Consider the following 21,866-nt stretch of genomic DNA (forward strand, 5'->3'; position numbering starts at 1 on the left):
TGTTCTCACTCTTGAGGAAAGCAAAAGAGTTATTTATGATGAGATTGGACCTTGCAAGAAGCATGGAATTCCATCTGATTTTCAGATGGCTAGGACTGGAGCTCTGAGGGGAAGTGATTAAATCCTGTACACAACTGTATTTTGGTTCAGGAAAAAAGTCTGCTTTAACAAACAATACTTTTCATAATGGGGCAAGCAAGGCTTAAGTAGACCTGGGACTGGGGCAGGCACAGAAGGATGAAGGAGACAAACCAACAGTAAAATTCTGGATGCTTTAAACTGAGCACTAAGAGCCCCAGAGCACATCAGAGGTTCTCAGTATCACAGTATCATCAAGGTTGGAAGAGATCTCAAAGATCATCGAGTCCAACCTGTCACCACAGGCCTCATGACTAGACCATGGCACCAAGTGCCATGTCCAATTCTCATGGAGTTCAGAACTACCCAATCACCTTGAACACAAGACTGTACCCCTTGGAAACAAGAAGCCAAACAGATCAATGTAACCTCACTGCTCAAATCACATCAAAGACATTCTAATGGGGCCTTTAGCTTCTAAAGGTTGCAGAGCCCAAGCATGAGCTGTTTTAGTCCACTCAGCCTTGAAGCTCTGGGACTGCTGACACGCTGCTAACACGCCCAGTCGTGGCAAAGTCTGTGCAATGAGACTAGAAGCTTTGTCACCCCCAATATTATGAATAGCTCAAAGACTTAGCTAAAAGTCTGAAAAATGTATTTATATCCCCAGTGGGTCCTTCTGGAGCTGTTACAATGAACGCAGTGAATGAATATTTAACAACAGTAAGCAAACTGACATTTAGATAACTATGGTGACAGGCACACTCCAGATTTACATATTATGGATCAACAGTTTCCAGCAAAAGTCTCATTTTTAAAACAAAAAGAATCACAGAATCACCAAGGTTGGAAGAGACCTCAAAGATCATCAAGTCCAACCTGTCACCACAGACCTCATGACTGAAAACCATGGCACCAAGTGCCACGTCCAATCCCCTCTTGAACACCTCCAGGGATGGTGACTCCACCACCTCCCTGGGCAGCCCATTCCAATAGCTAACAACTCTCTCCTCACCTCCAGCCTAAACTTCCCCTGGCGCAGCTTGAGACTGTGTCCTCACACCAGCACCAGAACAAGAGGACACAGTCTCAGGCTGCGCTAGGGGAGGTTTAGGTTGGATGTTAGGAGGAAGTTCTATACAGAGAGAGTGATTGCCCATTGGAATGGGCTGCCTGGGGAGGTGGTGGAGTCACCATCATTGGAGGTGTTCAGGAGTGCTTGGTGCCATGGTTTAGTTGATTAGGTAGGTTGGATTGATTGATAGGTTGGATGCGATGATCTTGAAGGTCTCTTCCAACCTGCTCTATTCTATCCTTTTCTATTCTATTCTATTCTCTTATTCTGGTGCTGGTTGCTTGAGAGAAAAGACCAGCCCCCTCCTGGCTACAACCACCTCTCAGGCAGCTGTAGACAGCAACAAGGTTTCCCCTGAGCCGCCTCTTCTCCAGGCTAAGCAACCCCAGCTCCCTCAGCCTCTCCTCGTAGGGCTTGTGCTCGAGGCCTCTCACCAGAAGAAATCACTCTGCAGAACACATCACTGCTTATCCTGGTTCATGCAACAGACCTTGATTATTTTTATATTTTTTTTTAGCACACATTTTGAAACTTTTAAAGTCTTAACTCACACCACAGGCTTAACAGCCAGGGCAATTTTAAGCCAGAATCCATTTGTAATCTCAGGCAGCATAAAAAGAAAGCACCCGAAAACCATAAATGGATTTCTACACATTCTACACATTGCTGTAACTTGAAAAGTCACTCAACTACACTTTTTTAATTTATTTTTTTTTCCCAGTGCTAGAAAAAGAAGGAAGCAATCTTTTCATTTCAAAGTCAAAGAAGCCTCTCTTGCTAACTTTCAGCCACAGGCAAATTTTACAGTTGAGCTGCAAGACCTTAAGAACCGAGGAAAAAAAAAATTCATTAAAATAACAGCAATACCAAAGCAACACCAAACCAAGCTGTGGTCCTCCAAAGAAAATAAATTATCACTGAGAGTAGGGAGCAGCAAGGGGACAGCAAACAGAAATCAAGAATGCTTCCCAGTGCAGCTGTTGCATATTATGATCAGCCACTCTCTCTAAACTCAGCAACCTTACGGGGGGGCAAGCAAGCTTGACAAGATCACTGCCTCTGCTGCAAGCAGGATGGAGTTTTTGGGTTGCCACCTTTTTTTTTTTCCCCCCCCTTTTTTTCCCCCATTCATTATTTGTAAATTTAACCAGGGAGTACAAGCAAGCTGCAGACACAGGTAAGCACAGATCCTGCCAGTTGTATAATGCGGTGTGTGGGTGGACACGCTTGCGATGAACACGCTGAACAGGAGCCCACAAAATGCCTGTCCCTCTACACTTGATGTCATAAGCACAAGGAGACTTGAGACATCAGGGGCTTTTTAACTGAAGCTTTTGATATCCATGGTAACCAGAGAGAATTTATCCATAAGGAAGATCATCCTTAACTAGGGTATCAAATGACCTGAATAGCTGCTGTAACTGAACAACCCAGGTTGCTTTTCCCCAGGAATATTTCCAACCTGTTCTCCATTCCATCTGACCCTTCATTAAACACTTTCTGCACATCTGCAGGATGCCAGTAAAGTACATGACAACAGCCAGTTGATTTCTTCTTTTAAACTGAGATGTACCTATGGATACGTGAAATGAAAAGGCTTTTCACTGAGGCTATTTCAAGGAGTATTTATGTGGACAGGTAACAACTCATTTAGAAGAAAGATCTCAGGGTGAGCACTCATTCACAAAGCCCACCAGAGGAAAGGCAAGAAGGGGGTTGAATTCAAATCTCAGCTCATTCAAAGCTGGGGACATGTACATGAATGACAAGCAGGAAACCACTGCAATCCTCTCTAAATCTGTTCTAGTGACATATAATCCCAAGCAAAGAACCACCTGACACTACAATACATAGAATACACCAGCTTGGAAGAGACCTTCAAGATCATTGCGTCCAACCCATCAACCAATCCAACACCACCTAAACAACTAACCCACGGCACCAAGCACCCCGTCAAGTCTTCTCCTGAAAACCTCCAGTGATGGCGACTCCACCACCTCCCCAGGCAGCCCATTCCAATGGGCAATCACTCTTTCTGTATAGAACTTTTTCCTAACATCCAGCCTGAGCCTCCCCTGGCGCAGCCTGAGACTGTGTCCTCTTGTTCTGGTACTGGCTGCCCAGGAGAAGAGACCAACATCCGTCTGTCTACAACCTCCCTTCAGGTAATTGTAGAGAGTAATAAGGTCACCCCTGAGTCCCCTCTTCTCCAGGCTAAGCAACCCCAGCTCCCTCAGCCTCTCCTCGTAGGGCTTGTGTTCCAAACCCCTCACCAACTTTGTTGCTCTTCTCTGGACTCGTTCCAGCAAGTCAACATCCTTCCTAAACTGAGGGGCCCAGAACTGGACACAGGACTCGAGGTGCGGCCTAAGCAGTGCAGTGTACAGGGGCAGAATGACCTCCCTGCTCCTGCTGGCCACACTGCTCCTGATGCAGGCCAGGATGCCATTGGCCCTCTTAGCTGCCTGGGCACACTGCAGGCTCATGTTCAGTCTACCGTCGACCAGCACCCCCAGGTCCCTCTCTGCCTGGCTGCTCTCCAGCCACTCTGACCCCAGCCTGTAGCTCTGCATGGGGTTGCTGTGGCCAATGTGCAGAACCCGGCACTTGGATGTGTTAAATCTCCTGCCCTTGGACTCTGCCCATCTGTCACACAATCACCAAGGTTGGAAGAGACCTCAAAGATCATCGAGTCCAACCTGTCACCACAGACCTCATGACTAGACCATGGCACCAAGTGCCACATCCAGTCCCCTCTTGAACACCGCCAGGGACGGTGACTCCACCACCTCCTTGAGCAGCACATATTCTGCAATGCCTTCTAGTTGATAAGAATTATTGATCAGTAAAAGCCTACATAGAATAACTAATGGGCTGGGTGTATCTTCATGCAGACACTGGGACAGAACTGTTTTCAGTAGGAATATAAGTATGATTTCTTTGAGCAATACACAAGGCAAACCTGAAAAACACTCGAGTCAAAGAATCTTTTTCAGGCTTAGTAAGGCAAGTTGCTTGAGGAAGAGACCACCAGCTTACATCTGCTCCACAGAGACCTCATTAGGTGCCACCTTGAGAAAATGCTTTGCTGGTTGTTTTCCAGTTTGCAATTGTTTCCCCAGGAGAACATGACATTTCTTACCATCTGAAGAAGGTGGGGTGGTTCCAAGGGGAGTGACAGGTGTGGTTGGAATTGGGCTCGTTGGTGTTGTCATCAGCCCCATTTCAGGGTGGCTCTAAGAGAAAACACAAATACCCAGACAGACACAGGTCAATGGCTTCCCTAGGCACAAATACAGATTGCTATTTGTACTGTTCCATGCTCTCACATAACAGACAACTCATGAAGTCTCAAGAAACTTCAGCCCCTCCTCCATAAAGCAAGGCTATCCTCCCTGACCTTGGACATCTGACAATTAAACTCTACATCTGAAATACATCCCAAATGGTGGCTGCCCCCAGCACACAGGTAACATGCCCTTACCCAGTGTAGAATGGGAAAAGGGACAGAGAAGCCTACACTGTATATAGCTTCCAATCCCTCCCCAAACAACCCAAGGGTGTACATTAGAAGTCTTCTTCCAGGACCCTTTTAGTTCTCCTTCTAAAAGCGAATTCTCCTCGCTCCTGCCCTCCACCTATTTATACTCAAAGATGATGGCAATTTATTACTTTCCTGCCTCACTATAAAGCCCAGGCACTGGAAGAAAAGAGTGCATCACATAAATAACACCATCATTATCAATCCTTTCAGCTTCCATCAGTCAGTTACTCTCCCCATTTCATCTTTGCTAATAGTTGCCTGCCTAATTGCTGCTTTGACTTTACCCTTCGTAGGCACCCAGATCTCTCCACACTGGTGAGACTGCAGGCAGTCTGCCACACTATTTTAAGTTCAGCTGCCAAGCAAAGTGTCCATTTCACTGGGCAAGTTTCACATAAATCCACCTTCATATGTCATCACTATTTCAAAAGGGATATAGAACTGCTGATTTGGTGTCAGTTCCATGGGATTTTCATAAGTGGATATCCTTCCTCTATGCTGTCTCTTAGTACCTCAATTTAGAATAGAATAGAATAGACCAGACCAGGTTGGAAAAGACCTTCAAGATCATCACATCCAACACCACCTAATCAACTAAACCATGCAACCAAGCACCCCATCAAGTCTCCTCCTAAACACCTCCAGTGATGGCAACTCCACCACCTCCCTGGGCAGCCCATTTCAATGGGCAATCACTCTCTCTGTGTAAAACTTCCTCCTAACCTCCAGCCTAAACCTCCCCTGGCACAGTTTAAGACTGTCCCCTCTTGTTCTGCTGCTGGTTGCCTGGGAGAAGAGACCAGCCCCTACCTGGCTACAACCTCCCTTCAGGTAGTTGTAGAGAGCAATGAGGTCACCCCTGAGCCTCCTCTTCTCCAGGCTAAGCAACCCCAGCTCCCTCAGCCTCTCCTCATAGGGCTTGTGTAAGCAACAATAGGTAAGGGCTTATGAGTAACAATAAATGCCTGTGTTTTATGGGGAGCACAGACATACTGTTTGTTCATACTATATATATTATACAGACTACATATGCTCAAAGACAATTTTAGCTCATTACAGGTACTGATTTCAACTTTGAAATACAATTTGCCACTGAACATCTTACATAAAGCAGGTTTGCTTCCATTGATTTGTGAAGGTGTTTACCTTTCTTTTCCCCAGTCGTCAACCATCAGCTGAGAGATGACAGTGCCACCTAGCAGCAGAAAGGGAGGGCCAGCAAGAGGCTAAGCATAGCAAAGCCTCGATGCCTCAGTCATCAACACAGCTGTACCTCTGCTCTATGTGCCTGCACAGCAGCAGGTAGTCATTCATGCAGTCCCTAGCAATGGACATCAGCTTAGACAAGGGCACTCATCAGATTTTGAGAGTTAGTTTTGGGGAGCTTTTTTGGGTTTTTTGATGTTTTGGGTTCTTTCAAAGGACAGCACAACCCACCTTGCCTGCTCTTAAAGGAAGGACTACAGACAAGCCACCTCTACTCCAATCAAACCCACTGATCAGTGGCCACTTCGACAATCATTTTCACAAGTAAGGGTTGTTCTTTTATTTCTAACTAAGAGCTCTTCTCCTGCCCTGCTCTTTTCCCTGTCAAGGCCTCCCTTCCCTCAGGAGATCTTGACCACAGAAAGGTCTGAGCTGGTATTATACAGAACTAAAGAGCAGAAATCTCAGAAGTGGTAGAAACAAATAACCTGGAAAAGACATAGGGAACCTCAGCAAATTAACCACCCATGGAACAAAGCTTTCTTCAGAGGCAGTAGATCTGCCTGTCAGATCTCTTCCATCATCACTACTGCCAGGAGTCCCCAAAGATCTCCTCTGCCATGCCTACAGTCTAGCCTGTGATGCATCAGGCACTCCAAGGGCCTGAAACAACTGGGGAAACATCTTAACTTTTGTTTACACCTGAAAGTTATCCTAAACACAGCAGGTAATCCTTCCAGCCAGCCACAACACAATCAGTGTATTAGACAAACTCAACCTGTCTCCCAGCAATAAGCACCTTTGCAAACTCAGAGAGTGTTTAGAAAAGCATGGAGAGATTTGTGATGAGAGGTATGGAGCAGTCCACTGCTTCTCAGAAGGCTGCCACAGCTGTCTCTTCACCATAAACAGCACAAGGAGGCGCGCTATGCTATGGCAACAGCCTCCCAAGCAAAAGGAGTTGAGCTCTGCAAGGAAGTCTGAACAGAAAATAGCTTTTGGAATAGTCATCCCATGTCAATTAGTGCCTGAGCAAAGGGTACCCAGACAGACAACATGCAGGGCAGGGAGGTGATTTGAAACAGCCAGCATGGCTTTATTAAGGGCAAGTCCTGCCTGACCAAGCTAGGGGCTTTCTATAATGGAGTGACTACATCACTGGGCAAGGAAAGGGCAATGGATGTCATCTGTCTGGACTTCTGCAAGGCCTCTGACATGGTCCCCCACAAAATCTTTGGATTTGATGGGTTGACTGTTCAGTGGATATGGAATTAGCTGTATGGTTGCATCCAGAGGGTAGTGGTCAATGACCTGATGCCCAGATGGAAATGAACGATAAGTGGTGTCACTCAGGGGTCTGTACTGGGACCAGTGCTGTTTATTATCTTCATCAGTGTAGACAATAAGATCAAGTGCACCCTCAGCAGATAATACCAAGCTGAATGGTGCAGTCATTATGCCAGAGGGATGGGATGTCATCCAGAAGGACCTGGACAAGCTCGGCAAGTGGACCCAGGTGAATCTCATGAGGTTCAACAAGGTGAAGTGCAAGGTCCTGCACCTGTGTAAGGACAATCCTCATTATCAATACAGGCTGGCAGATGATGTGATAGAGTCCTCTGGAACAGGACTTGGGGACACTGGTGGACAGAAAGTTGGGTGTGAGCCAACAATGTGCACTTGAGGCCCAGAAGGCAGGTCACATTCTGGGCTGCATCAAAAGCAGTATGGACAGCAGGTCAAGAGAGGTGATTCTGCCACTCTCCTCTGGCAAGACCTCACCAAAGTATTGCATCCAGCTCTGGGGCCCTCAACACAAGGACATGGACCTGACAGAGAGGACCCAGAGGATGGCCACAAAACTGATCAGAGGGTTGGAGCACTTCTCTTATCAAGACAGGTTGAGAGAGGTGGGGCTGTTCAGCCTGGAGAAGAGAAGGCTCTGGGGAGACCCAACAGTGGACCTCCAGTATCTGAAGGGGGCCTAAAAGAAAGCTGGGGAGAGACTGCTCACAGGGCCATGTAGCAGGAGGACAAGGGCAAATGGTTTTAAACTAGAGAAGGGTAAATTTAGATTGGACAAAGAAGTTCTTTACTGTGAGGGTGGTGGAACACTGGAACAGATTGCTCAGGAAGATGGTGAAGATGCCATCCCTGGAGATGTTCAAGGCTTGATGGTGCTCTGAGCAACCTGATCTAGCTGGGGATATCCCTCCTTATTGCAGAGGGGCTGAACAAGATGACCTTTACATGTCACTTCCAGCCCAGCGTATCCTGTGATTGTATGCAGTCTGTGCACACTCAGACAGGACAATTCAGTCAACTTTGGAGCCAGATCAGCCTTTTACCCTCAACCTTAACTTAATGAGAGCATAAATTGTACTGATAGCTGCAGCAAGAGACCAACATCCGTCTGTCGAGATTGAGGGAGCTTAGTCTGGAGAAGAGGAGACTCAGGGGTGACCTTATTGCTCTCTACAACTACCTGAAGGGAGGCTGTAGTGAGGCGGAGGTTGGTCTCTTCTCCCAGGCAACCAGTACCAGAACAAGAGGACACAGTCTCAGGCTGCGTCAGGGGAGGTTTAGGCTGGAGGTTAGGAGGAAGTTTTACACAGAGAGAGTGATTGCCCACTGGAATGGGCTGCCTGAGGAGGTGGTGGGGTCGCCGTCGCTGGGAGTGTTCAGGGCGAGGCTTGACAGGATGCTTGGTTGCATGGTTTAGTTGATTGGGTAGTGTTGGATGATAGGTTGGACACGATGATCTCGAAGGTCTCTTCCAACCTGGTTAATTCTATTCTATTCTACAACCTCCCTTCAGGTAGTTGTAGAGAGTGATAAGGTCACCCCTGAGTCTCCTCTTCTCCAGGCTAAGCAACCCCAGCTCCCTCAGCCTCTCCTCGTAGGGCTTGTGTTCCAAACCCCTCACCAACTTCGTTGCCCTTCTCTGGACACGTTCTAGCAAGTCAACCTCCTTCCTAAACTGAGGGGCCCAGAACTGGACACAGTACTCGAGGTGCGGCCTAACCAGTGCAGGGTACAGGGGCAGAATGACCTCCCTGCTCCTGCTGGCCACACTGTTCCTGATGCAGGCCAGGATGCCATTGGCCCTCTTAGCTTTTCACTGACTCCACTTCTGACTCTAATTTCAAAGAGACATCCACTGCAAAGAAATGGGCAAACAAGACACTGAGAACTCACTTGTGCCAGAACGGTGATGAAATTCCGGTTCAAGTGAACAGCCTCATAGAGGGCCAGGAGGATTGCTTCATTCGTCCTGGGGAAAGGACACAGACACAAGGACAGTCAGGGAAGGGCTGACACCAGATGAAAATCCCAAGGGTTCAGTTTTTCAGAAGCATGGCCCAAACTCTGCCTCTGCACACCAGCTGCTCTCCTGATCATTGGCAGTACTTAGCAATCCATTACAATAACTGGTTTTAGAGATTACCTGCAGTTTTTGCTCCCTTCCTTCTGAAGGTCTCCCTTGTAGCTCAAACAGTGTGTTCCCTTGAAAGTCCTTTCTTTCAAGGGCAGAGATTCCTTCAGATACCTCAAACCCTCATATTTATCACTCATCCCCTTGATACAGAAAACATTTTGCTGGGGACAGGAGTGCGCAAACCATCACTTCCCATCACCCTGATGAGCATGCCTCCTACAAACTGCAGGGTTTGGCTTATTTCACACACTTCATTACAAGCAAGTGGCTCCTCCTGCTGCCCCCTCTCACTTTAAGAGAGACTCCTTTGTTTGCAGGGGTGTGGTACAGTTTAAGTTACAAGAGAATGTGTGTCTGCAGCTTCATTTGCTTCAAGATGGAGCCAGTCATGTTGATTAGTGCAGTGAGTTGCTGTACACTGCATAACTAACATCTATGCACTTACTGGACCGAGATCTTCTCATCAGCATCTGCTATGAACATGCTGCCCACCTATGGAAATAAAGAGCATTGCACAACAGGAATTTGTGAGAGCTGTTGAACAAGAGAGAAGACTTGGATCTCACTAAATCAGAAGTGCCCTGGGAGATGTATTCTCATCCAAGGCACACATGAAACTTTCTTTCTAATACTAGTAATATACAAATGGGAAACAGCATGGCCATCCACAAATACATTCTGTTTGGCACTACTGCCACTCACTAAGGCTTCACTTGTCAAATCACAATGAAAAGAAGGACTGTATCTTGAATACCAGCCTGGCTTAGTCTGTGATTCTGTAAGAGGACAAAGACCTGGCTATTTGCCAGGCTATTTGGGGCTATTTGCATGCCCCAAAGCAGCAGCAGTTTTACCCATGTCACTCTTGACAGATGGCTGTCAACACTGATGTGTCCCTACTTACAGGAAATTCCCCCATCACTTAGTTCCCAGACTACCATTAAATCTCAGCAAAGCCAAACTGAACAAGGGGAACAGTGGATACTCTTTACAAGGAAGAAATCCACAGTTGCTTCAGAAAGATAACCCACCAAAAATGCAGACAGTGTGTCCATTACAGAGTCCAAGCTCACTGCATAGCTACAGTGCAGCCAGGTTTGAGAATCAAGAAACAGCTCTGTAAAGGTGGTGACAGACTAGACTGCCACAGAAATACTCAGTTTGTTGGAGCTACATCAGCAGAGCAGCAACTTGGTCTTGAAAATAAGCAGCTGTTTCAAGGTGTCCACCAAGAGATTGTGATTTTTAAAACCAAGTGAACTACAACACTTAAGCTGGAGGCAGACAACTTCAATTATCAACACCAGGATAGAGCTATTCTTTGACAGAGCTCTCCCAGGCAGACAGTGTGCTGCTTAGAGTACAGCCACCTCAGTTGTATTTGGTTTACATCGGATCAATGCATCTGCTTCTCCAGAAGCCACGCCCCAAGCTCTCAGTTTCTGGAAACACCCTCCCACTGAATTTCCAAGAAGGCATCTATTTTAAGAACAGGAGAACACTGCTTCCTTGCTTACCATATTAGTTAGAGCTGAGAAGAAACCGCTCTGGTGCTCCTCTTCCTTATCTTTGTATTGCCTGAACAAAAAGGAACAAGGAAGTTTGGGGTTAGAAATGGAACTAGGGCTATTTTAGACAAATACCATGAGACCAGTCTCATCTGATAATGATACAGGATGGACAAATCTTCAACATGTGAAAGCCCTCTCAAGAACACATAAAGTTAGATGCAAAGACCATTCAAATATTTGTCAATTGCCTGAACTGTTATAGAGGACACAGCAGCCTGGGCTAAGGCTGAAGTGTGCCCAGGTGGCCAAGAAGGCCAATGGCATCCTGGCCTGTATCAGGAATGGTGTGGCCCAGCAGGAGCAGGGAGGTCATTCTGCCCCTGGACTCAGCACTGGTTAGGCCACGCCTTGAGTTGTGTCCAGTTCTGAGCCACTCAGTTTAGGAAAGATTTTGACTTCCTGGAACGTGTCCAGAGAAGGGCAACAAAGCTGGGGAGAGGCCTTGAGCACAAGCCCTATGAGGAGAGGCTGAGGGAGCTGGGGTTCTTAGCCTGCAGAAGAGGAGGCTCAGAGAAGACCTTATTGCTGTCTACAGCTACCTGAAGGGAGGTTGTGGCCAGGTGGGGGTTGTCTCTTCTCCCAGGAAACCAGCACCAGAACAAGAGGACACAGTCTCAAGCTGCTCCAGGGGAGGTTTAGGCTGGATATTAGGAAGAAGTTCTTCACAGAAAGAATGATTGGCCATTGGAATGGGCTGCCCAGGGAGGTGGTGGAGTCACCATCACTGGAGGTGTTTAAGAAGAGACTGGATGGGGTGCTTGGTGCCATGGTTTAGTTGATTAGATGGTGCTGGGTGATAGGTTGGACTCGATGATCTCAAAGGTCTCTTCCAACCTGGTTAATTATATTCTATTAGGACCAAGTGACTTGGGAAACTTCATCCTGCACTGGCAAAACAGTAATGAACCACATGGAACACACACAGTCAGTAACCACATGACAGTTTTATTTCAGTCATCATCCATTACATACTACTGCAGAGTTAATCAGCCTATGGCCAGCAGAAACCATAAGGGCCGTTATGGTTCATGGCCTGATCCTGCCTGATCCCACATTCCCAGAGTAAGTGAAGGGACTGGAACTCAAGTAAGTCAACAAATACATTGGATACCTCAGCATTAAGCTAAGCTACTCCACTTATGTGGCAGTTTTATTTACATTTGTCTACTTTTCTGCTCAAAATCTGTAACAAAATTTTAAAGGCATAGCCTAAAGCTACCACAACTTCACACTCAAATAGACTGGCAAAGCTCATGTGGCCATTGATTGTGTTGTCCACACAGGAATCCAATCACACACAATCACAGTATCACAGTATAACCAAGGTTGGAAGAGACCCCAAGGATCAAGTCCAACCTGTCCCAACAGACCTCACGACTAGACCATGGCACCAAGTGCCATGTCCAATCTCCCCGTGAACACCTAACAGTACCACTAGGGTTGGAAGAGACCTCAAAGATCATCAAGTCCAACCTGTCACCACAGACCTCATTACTAGACCATGGCACCAAGTGCCACATCCAATCCCCTCTTGAACACCTCCAGGGATGGTGACTCCACCACCTCCCTGGGCAGCCCATTCCAATGATGAACGACTCTCTCAGTGAAGAACTTTCTCCTCACCTCCAGCCTAAACCTCCCCTGGTGCAGCTTGAGACTGTGTCCTCTTATTCTGGTGCTGGTTGCCTGGGAGAAGAGACCAACTCCCTCCTGGCTACAATCCTCCTTCAGGTAGTTGCAGACAGCAATGAGGTGTCCCCTGAGCCTCCTCTCCTCCAGGCTAAACAACCCCAGCTCCCTCAGCCTTTCCTCATAGGGCTTGTGCTCAAGGCCTCTCCCCAGCTTTGTTGCCCTTCTCTGGACACGTTCAAGTGTCTCAATGTCCTTCCTAAACTGAGGGGCCCAGAACTGGACACAGGACTCAAGGTGTGGCCTAACCAGTGCAGAGTACAGGTGTACAATGACTTCCCTGCCCCTGCTGGCCACACTATTCTTGATACAGGCCAGGATGCCATTGGCCTTCTTGGCCACCTGGGCACACTGCTGGCTCATGTTTAGGTGGCTGCACAATGCAACATGCAATGAAAATTCCTGGGTTTCTTTTAGGAAGAGGGAAAGAAAGAGGTTAAGTAAAACAGGCCACAGTCTGGGACAGCTTTTTCCAAAATGAAAGCAGTTGGGTGGGTGAAGAATTTTCTGCTTTACCCTAATAACTGACTCTGTTAAATACGTCTACGTGAGTTGCTGATCTTGCCAGCCATCTGCACAGCAGATCTTCAAAAGAATTAAAACCTGATATATATTGAGAATTCTATTGTACAAAGTCTTCAGTTGCTCAGGTGAAATTGATTGGAAGTATTCCAATTTTTCTGACATGTTGGTTTGGTTTTTTTTTTTCTTGAGGAAAATTTACACATTTTAGTGCTGCTGCTTACAAAGCACAAGTTGAGAACACCCTGCCTTTACTGCTGGCACTCTGGCTCTTTCTTCAGAAGCAGTTAATGCTTTCCACCAGTGGCAAAAGCATAATCATCTCAGATCTGGCATGTGGATAGTCCTGGAGATGTTTCTTTGATTGAGATCATGCTCCAGTTCAATCAATTTCCTAACAGAGTGCTACTCAACAAATCATTTATCTTTTCACTTGAGACCAAGATTTAATAAAAGGTTCCTACAGAGGTAAAATCCATGGTAGTAAAAGCACACAACAGTTATCTTCCCCTACAGCAAGATCTCTCCTAAAGCACATCAGCACAGCTGGTACAGGTGCACTTACACTTCCAATGACAGCAACAACTGAGCTGAAGTACCTCAAAGCATAAGACCATTCCCTGTCTCTGCAGGTGCATCAGGGCTGTGAGGGGACAAGTAAGGACTTTACACCAGAAAAAGTTCATGGAAATGTACAGCCACTATCATGCATTGGAAAGTAAGGTTTTACCTGTTATATTCTGACAAAGCCTGGGCAATTACAAGTCCCATTCCCTGGAAAACAAGCATTAAAAAAAAGCTTTTCATTAAAAATATCAATGCAGGAAGTCACACAACAACCCCACACAGCAGCACTGCCCCCTCCCAAGATATGCTACCATGTTATGAAGAATTTCCCCTGAAGCTCCTTGAACTATTGACACAGGCTAGGATACAACAAAAACATCACCCCAAAAAATCAAGACATTAAAATGTAAAGCTGCATCTCTCATTACTAAGTTCAGCAGAGTTCCTCACTACCCAGCTTTCTGACCACCCCTGCCGTTTAACTGATGGTCACACTGATGAAATCCTGAGCTGCCTAAGCTATTGCAAGAGTGCAGCTAAGGCAGAAACCCACTATACTGGTGTTGGCTACAGTGGCAGGGTTAACAGACCTTCTTTCTACCAAACACCATGCCTACATTAACACCATATGTAAAAGCATCCCCAGCAGTACAGAGGAATCAAGACAAATACTCACATTGAGTGTGGCTTCATCATCTACGATGGAGAGCTTCACAATGTAAGGATTCACTGACTGCTCATGGGCAGGGGAGAAGAGAAAAAAGACAACTGGGTTTTAAGTTCAGACTTTAAAACAAACAAAAAAATCCCACTCTTATCTTCCCAAGTTTACCACCTGGGAAGAGTCCTCCTCCTGGTTCCACAAAGCAGAACACACACAAAGAAACAGGAGTCACAGCACATGCTAAGGCTTCCATGCCTGGGACACCACCTCCTTCCTGGCTCAGCCAGCCAGCCTCCTGATTTTATTGAGAGGGAGTCTCTGCTCCACTGCTAGCTCATCTGTCAGCCTTGAAAGTGCAGCAGCTGTCCTGCAAGGCTGTTATCTGTGACACACACACTGTTATGCAGCAGGAACAAGCAGTGAAGCTGGGACCGAACAGCAGCATTCTGCTATCTCCTTACTGCAACACCCTGCAAAGATTGCTTAAAGGAAGGAGAGCCCAGGAAAGCATGACAGTGTTACAGACCCATCTGCTGCTGGGTTAGAGCTCAACACTTTACCAGTTTACCCCACTGAGGCTCTGGAGAATATAAATTCTTTAAACTTAGCAGAACAAAGCACACAGGCTCCATCTATGAAGAGAAGTCCTAATAATTTAGGATGCATTTTGAATTAGCAGTTTGTTTTTCCTGGCTTGTATGTGTCAGTGCAAAATGAACAAAGCTGATTCAGAATCAGGACTAAGAAGAAAAGGCTCTCTGTCCAAAGTGCATGGGAGGACTAGAACACAAAGCATGCATCAGACACAACCCTCTAAGTTGCAGTTATCTGCCTCATGTGCCCATGGCTTGACAGCACAGTAAAAATAAGACTGCTCAAAAAACACCACTCACAATTATTGCATGTTTGGGGAGGATGAGGCTTTCTTTGTGGTTCAGAAAAGAAACTGATCAGAAGAGACCAAAGCTCAGTCAGCCTGCCAGCCTGCCTCCAGCAGCACACAGTCCACTCTGGTGTCTCAGAAAAAGACAGAAAACTCACACAGAGCCTGCCCGTGCACAAAGCATGCAAAGACATCTCAAGGCTGAAGGAGAGGCTCCTGCTGTGGCACAATATATGGTCCTCTCTGTTCTACCATGCTCCCCTGCAGAAATTAGTCAGCCTCAGTAAAACAAAATCAAGTTTCACAATTCATAATTAAAAGCAGATGAGAATTCATCCTTGTAAATACACCTTAGTTTTGCTAATTTCAGTCACTGTCTTGCTCTCCCAATACAATAAGAATAGACTAAGGCTTGCTCAGAGTGCCTTCTGTGCCCTGTCGATATGGCCTTTAGAATAGAGTAGAATTAACCAGGTTGGAAGAGACCTTTGAAATCATCGAGTCCAACCCATCATCCAACACCACCTAATCGACTAAACCATGGCACTAAGTGCCTCATCCCAGTCTCCTCTTAAACACCTCCAGTGATGGTGACTACACCACCTCCCTGGGCAGCCCATTCCAATGGCCAATCACTCTTTCTGTGAAGAATTTCTTCCTAACCTCCAGCCTAAACCTCCCCTGGCACAGCTTGAGACTGTCCCCTCTTGTTCTGCTGCTGGTTGCCTGGGAGAAGAGACCAACCCCCACCTGGCCACAACCTCTCTTCAGGTAGCTGTAGACAGAAAAACTCTCCACACCACAGCTGACACAAAGAAAAGAGGCCAGCCTGTGACTCATGACCAAGGAAAGTGATGTGGCTTTCATAGAATCAACCAGGTTGGAAGAGACCTCCAAGATCACCCAGTCCAACCTATCATCCAGCCCTATCCTATCAACGAGACCATAGCACTAAGTGCCTCATCCAGTCACAGGCAATGGGCAGCAGAGTTGTACTAGATTACAGGCTGCAGGGTTATCTAAACTCCCAGACATGAGAAATAAGCAAACTGGGAGATACTATGCTGACCAACACCACCAGGCTGCTCTGACACCTAGTCACACACACTGTCACACTACAGAAAAGAAAGGGAAGGGTGTTTGTTGTCATCTCCAGTCTATGTTGGCTCCCTTGGCTCCACATCTCCTGCCTCAAGGCAGCACGATGTCATCAGTCCATGTCTGACAGAATCACAAACCAGGCCTAGCTTTCTACAGATCTCTGCCCCTTATCTTTCCAGTTGTCATTTCCACAACTGCAGAAGTCTGATTAATTCCTGTCAGAAGTATTCCATTCCCCTGCCACATCCCGTGCCCTCTCTAGGCTTGCCCAGCTCCTTTAGCAGCAGGCAGGTGACTCACCAGTGTAATCCACACACCACATTGGCATGCTCTCACAGGATATTTATCCCATGTACAGCAGTTTGTACCAGCATGATGAGAGTATTTCCTGTGCTGCCCACTGTGTGCAGTTTCCTCCTGCCCCTCCCTGAGAGCAAACGGTTCCAGTTATTGTCTGTGAGCTCTCCTCTGCCTATCTATGATGTAAGTCAGCAACATGTACAAGCACCCCTAAGTCCTTCCCACTTCCCTGTTCTAACCTTGCTGTCTCAGGGTTCAGTTCCACTTCTCACTGGGAATCTCAACAGAAGTTCTACAAGTCTAAGTCAGGCCTGCCTCTCCATGCAGAAACATGCAACAGCCTTAAAAAAATGGCTGATAAGCATTCTGGAAACTTCAAAGTGTGTCAAGGAAGCAGTTACACAACCTTGGAAAGAGTGCCTGCCTCTCCCTGCCTCCATGGAGAGCTCAAAAATATGATTCTTAGCTCTTCAGAGAACTCAGGTCCTTTCCTGTCACTGCTATCGAATATCAAACATTGCAGCATGAAGGTCTTCCTGTCAGTGATGAGGCACAGACACAAACTCCTAAAACCTGGAAATACTCAAGATGCCCTCCATGCTCCACCCATTGGATACCAAAAAACCTCACAGAAGTGAAGGTGTAACCTGTGAGGAGATCATTACCAGGTCAATTTTAAAGCAAGCCCCAGGTGAGACATGCCATGGGAGAATTATATGAAGACACACTGGTCTGGCAGAGGCCAGATCTCCTCTATGTCACCAGATGCACCTTCACCTCCAACACAAACCTATGGGAAACAATTTTTTGGGTAGGAAAAGAAAGCAGGGGGAAAAAAAATTAAGAAGTTCCCCATGTATAATCCCTGGTTAGGTGCTTAACTTAAGTTCACCTCTGTTACTCTGTAAATGAAGGGCAGAGTTCACTCAGTTACCCCTCAGAAGGCTTTTCCCTGAATGCTCACAAGGGATGATTCAGCAGCTTTGCTGGCAGCCCTGGGGAGGCCATCTTCCTCTGCAGGCAAGCTGTCCTGCAGAAGTTTGGAGCCTGAATAATTAATTTTTGTTAAAGATTTATTTAAAATAATTGGAGTTGTGCAAGTCCTCCCTCTGAAGTGATAATGAAATATTCATCTTCTGACTCCTCAGTGTGAGTAAGTGTCTCCTCTGCACCTGAAGCTGTCTAGAACCAAGAGGCAAGTGCATGTAGCCAGACACGAAGGGCTGTCAGATACAGACACACAATATGCTGGCAGACAAGTACACAAAGTGGGGGGGAAGCCACATTTTGACTAATTTCTTTCAGCACTGCCTAGAAAAAGACACAATATACAATTCCAGCAGGCTGAACACGATGCAATGCAATTTCCACCTTGACACTCTTACACAACCTATTTAGAAGTTGCTGTCTGATTTTATGGTTTCATTTGTCAAGAAATCCCTTAAAACACTGAGAAAGTGATCAAAACAGATACTCTTCCTCACAGCACTTTGTTTGGCAGCCTTCTGTGCACACCGAGCCTCTCCATATTTCCTGACTGTAGTCAAATACTTAGTTACTCTTTTATGATTGTCTCACACAGTGTGAAGGTAAAAGTATCTTCTCTGATATCAGGACTGAAGAATTTCTCTGAATCAAGCTGAAGACTGGATTAAGTATATGCTTGGAATGACTTTTGCAAATCACTAGGTTTCAAATCAGGACATCCCTTTCAAGGGTCCATGTAAAAGACATCTAAATAATTTTCACTCCCAGCACAGAAGTTAATGAGCCAGCCAAGATCTCAGCTACACTGGTAATGTGGACACGTATTCCCCAGGGAGGGAAAGGAGATGCCAAAATTCACACCCCCCCAAAACATGAAAGAACATCCTGATGCAAAACACAGTGGTATTCACATTAGGCAGACACAAAACCATAGTCAGCTAATGAATTCTCAGCCTAATTAGATTTTCTCAAGCAGCTGGAAACACAATTTGGCAACCAATGATGTTGAGAACAAAAGAGAACCTATCAACAGCAGGACAGTTAACTAAAAAGAGAACTCTAAAGTTAGACTTGAGGCATGAAAGTATGCTACAACTACACAGCCAACAAACTGACACCAAAGGCCAAAGAACAGCAAATGAAAGCAGCTACTCAAGGACAAAGATGATGAGTGCATTACTACAGGCATTGCCTACAGCATTGCTTACAAAGGGCAGTGTCAAGCAGTCATCATATAAAAACCTTTCTTCAAGTTGCTTTCAACCTTGCCAGATGAATTACTCAAGATGAAACTCCCCTTGCTCCACATCTGCCTCAGGCTGCATTGTACTTTTTAAACACCAGCACTATTTCTCTTGGGTGCTCAGTCTGAAGACATCTAGGACAATGGTTTCCAAAGCACTCAACCCCAACTCGACCCTCTACAGAGAGCTACTGTAAAAAGCAGACAATTCCTATGTACTCACAGCACTCTATCTTACTAAAGACACATAGTACACAAGGGTGCACAGCTCAGGGATGGGACCACTCACAGCTCTCCATCCTCTGACCTGAATCCTGCAATGAGACCTCTGCTCTTTGCACTCTGCCCTCATCACTAACCCTACCCAGCTTATTCTCAGCAGTTTCCCCTCATGGCCATACACTGGAACATATCTCCAAGCTCCTGTTCCATGTGAACAGAATCTGTAATTTGTGATTCTGGTAACAGTCACATGAACAAGAAATTAAAAAGGGATTATTTTTGGCACTAAAGTCCAGCTCCTGCCTTTCCTATTCTCTAGGTCTAGTCATAATTTAAAATGAGATCTATTATAAAGCCAGGTAGGTTTTGGAGCCTGCCTCTTCCAAGTGATTCTATTGAGAAGGGGATATTCCAGCACTTTCAATTTTTTTTGCCAATCTAAGCACATAAAGATATTCCTAATTATGGGAAAAAATAACATTGTACAGAACAAAGCAGGTTGGAAAAGACCTTCAAGAGCATCAAAGTCCAACCCATCACCCATTACCATCTAATCAACTAAACCATAGCACCAAGTGCCTCATCCAGGCTCTTCTTAAACACTTCTAGTGTTTAAGGTGACTCCACCACCTCCCTGGGCAGCACATTACAATGGCCAATCTCTCCTTCTGTGAAGAGCTGAATAGAATAGGTTGGAAGAGACCTTTGAGATCATCGAGTCCAACCCATCATCCACCACTATCTAATCAACTAAGCCATGGCACCAAGCACCCTATCAAGTCTCCTCCTAAACACCTCCAACGATGGTGACTCCACCACCTCCCTGGGCAGCCCATTCCAATGGGCAATCATCATGCAAAGAAAAGCCAACATTAGGTGATTTTGGGTTTTGTTGGGTTTCTTTTTACATTTTAAATGTTTCTTTTTCAAGTTGATGAATAGCAGAAATGAATGGGAATGCACCACGAAGTAGCACAACCAGTTTAGAAGAAAGAGTAAGAAATCCTCTCAGAGAGGAATCAGTCAGAGACAGACTTCTTGTGGAAATACTTGCTGTGATGTTTCAGTTCATTCTTTGGTCACAGCTCCACCACCTCTTCTGGGGATCTGTGCTCTTTCAGTCTGCCAGTCAGGTTCTGAATCACAAATTCAGTCTGAAGCCCAAGATGACTGACAGCTCACTTTTCTTTGGAGATTATGTATGACTGCAGCCATGCCCACACAAAGGCAAGCGTGCAAGTTCGGCACAACAGTAACTCTTTCAAAAGGACCTTCCTCACAGGACTTTCATGAAGTAAATGCACATTCCCCAGGCAGTTGCTTTCATGCTTGCACAAAACAAGCTGTATGCCTATCATACACATTTGATTCTGCAGGTATGTCAGAGACAGGGTTAGCATACTATGACTGCCTTGCCTAACTTGTGTAGCTCTGCGCTGATACCCTGATAAATGTTATAGTGGGACTTGTACTGTAGGCTGCCTTAATAATCCAGAGACCATTATAAATTATGAAGCAGAGAGAAGTGTTGTTTCTGTTATCCAGAAGAATACCTACCTCATACTTTCTGTAGTTGACCAGCAAGGCAAGAAGGACAACAGCATCATAGCCATGTTCTCTGCGACTAAGCGGGCTGGATAGGATCTGGAATAATCAATCAAAGGGTTCTGTTCAGGACTTCTTCAGGAAGCTTGTAGTAATTCTCAGACAGTGTGTGGCCATGAAATGTACATGTAAGAACAAATTATGCCCTAACTGAAAGAGGATATTTAGGGTTGAGGGAGTGTCAGGTGCTTCCAACACAGAGAGAAGCTCATTTGTCACAGAGAGGATGCACACGGGCTTTCTGGGCATAAAGAGCAAATATAAGCTTCAACAGCACTGCACAGTATCTTAGTGCATCACCAACACTGCCTGTTTTCTGGGTTGCCCTGAGCCCAGTTCCACTTCCAAAGAGGAAGAAAAAAAACCTCAATATATCTCGACCTGCCTTTTGCAAAGAAGTTCCTCCGACACAGGAACTGTCTGTGAAATTAGCACAGCAATCCCTTCGGCTTCTGTTTATGCTCAAATGTCTCAAGTGAAAACACTTCAAATACTCAGTAGTGACTAAAAACAACAGACTAGAGTAAGGAGGAGACAGCATTAAAAAAAAAAATTACAGCTATGAATGGAAGCAGCATACATGCCAATCAGCTATGCTGCACTGAGAAAGCTGAAAAGCAAATCTATCACTGAAAGCTCTCACTATGGAAGAGCAGCCCTTGCAGTAGGAAGGAGAACCCTTACCTGTAAAATAGCTTCAAATATGCTGTTAATCATCACATACTCCAGGATGGTGTTCTGGCTGATGTTATCTGTCACCTGAGTAGAAACACAGCTTTTAAAATTTCACCTGAAGCTTCCCACAACCCTGTAGCTGCCTCTAGCACACACTGGGAACAGAAGAGATCTGCTACCAGATGGACACATTTATCCAGAATCTCACACTTAGTCAGCAAGTTAAGGTGTGACAAACAGCAGAGATAGACATGAAGTAAAAGAAATCTGTCCTGCCTCCCACCCCTCTCTCTCTCTGGCAAGAAGCATGACCCACATACTAAGAGTTCCCTCTTTCCTCTACAGATTGACATTTCACACAGCTGCGTGACAACAGCCATCAGCAGCCAAGCAGGCTGCTGCACAAGAAAGAGAAAAGGCAAAAAAAACCCAGGGCACATATGCTCCACTGAGTACTCTCCCATCACAAACAGGGCAGTGAAGACCTCCTCCAAA

General features: G+C 45.9%; 1 protein-coding gene across 1 annotated transcript in view; it reads right to left on the minus strand.

The window, feature by feature from the left end:
• Window positions 1-21,866, minus strand: part of ARMH3 (armadillo like helical domain containing 3) — a 66,923-nt gene that overhangs the window by 39,694 nt on the left and 5,363 nt on the right. The window contains exons 6-13 of the mRNA XM_054163611.1: window positions 21,381-21,455; window positions 20,649-20,735; window positions 14,368-14,424; window positions 13,855-13,898; window positions 10,860-10,920; window positions 9,788-9,834; window positions 9,102-9,177; window positions 4,296-4,389 (exon numbers count right to left, since the gene is read on the minus strand). Of these exons, the coding sequence (XP_054019586.1) occupies window positions 4,296-4,389; window positions 9,102-9,177; window positions 9,788-9,834; window positions 10,860-10,920; window positions 13,855-13,898; window positions 14,368-14,424; window positions 20,649-20,735; window positions 21,381-21,455 (541 nt within the window). The remainder of the gene's footprint in view (window positions 1-4,295; window positions 4,390-9,101; window positions 9,178-9,787; window positions 9,835-10,859; window positions 10,921-13,854; window positions 13,899-14,367; window positions 14,425-20,648; window positions 20,736-21,380; window positions 21,456-21,866) is intronic.

The sequence above is a fragment of the Dryobates pubescens genome, chromosome 8 (genome assembly GCF_014839835.1).
Source record: "Dryobates pubescens isolate bDryPub1 chromosome 8, bDryPub1.pri, whole genome shotgun sequence".
Taxonomy (NCBI): domain Eukaryota; kingdom Metazoa; phylum Chordata; class Aves; order Piciformes; family Picidae; genus Dryobates; species Dryobates pubescens.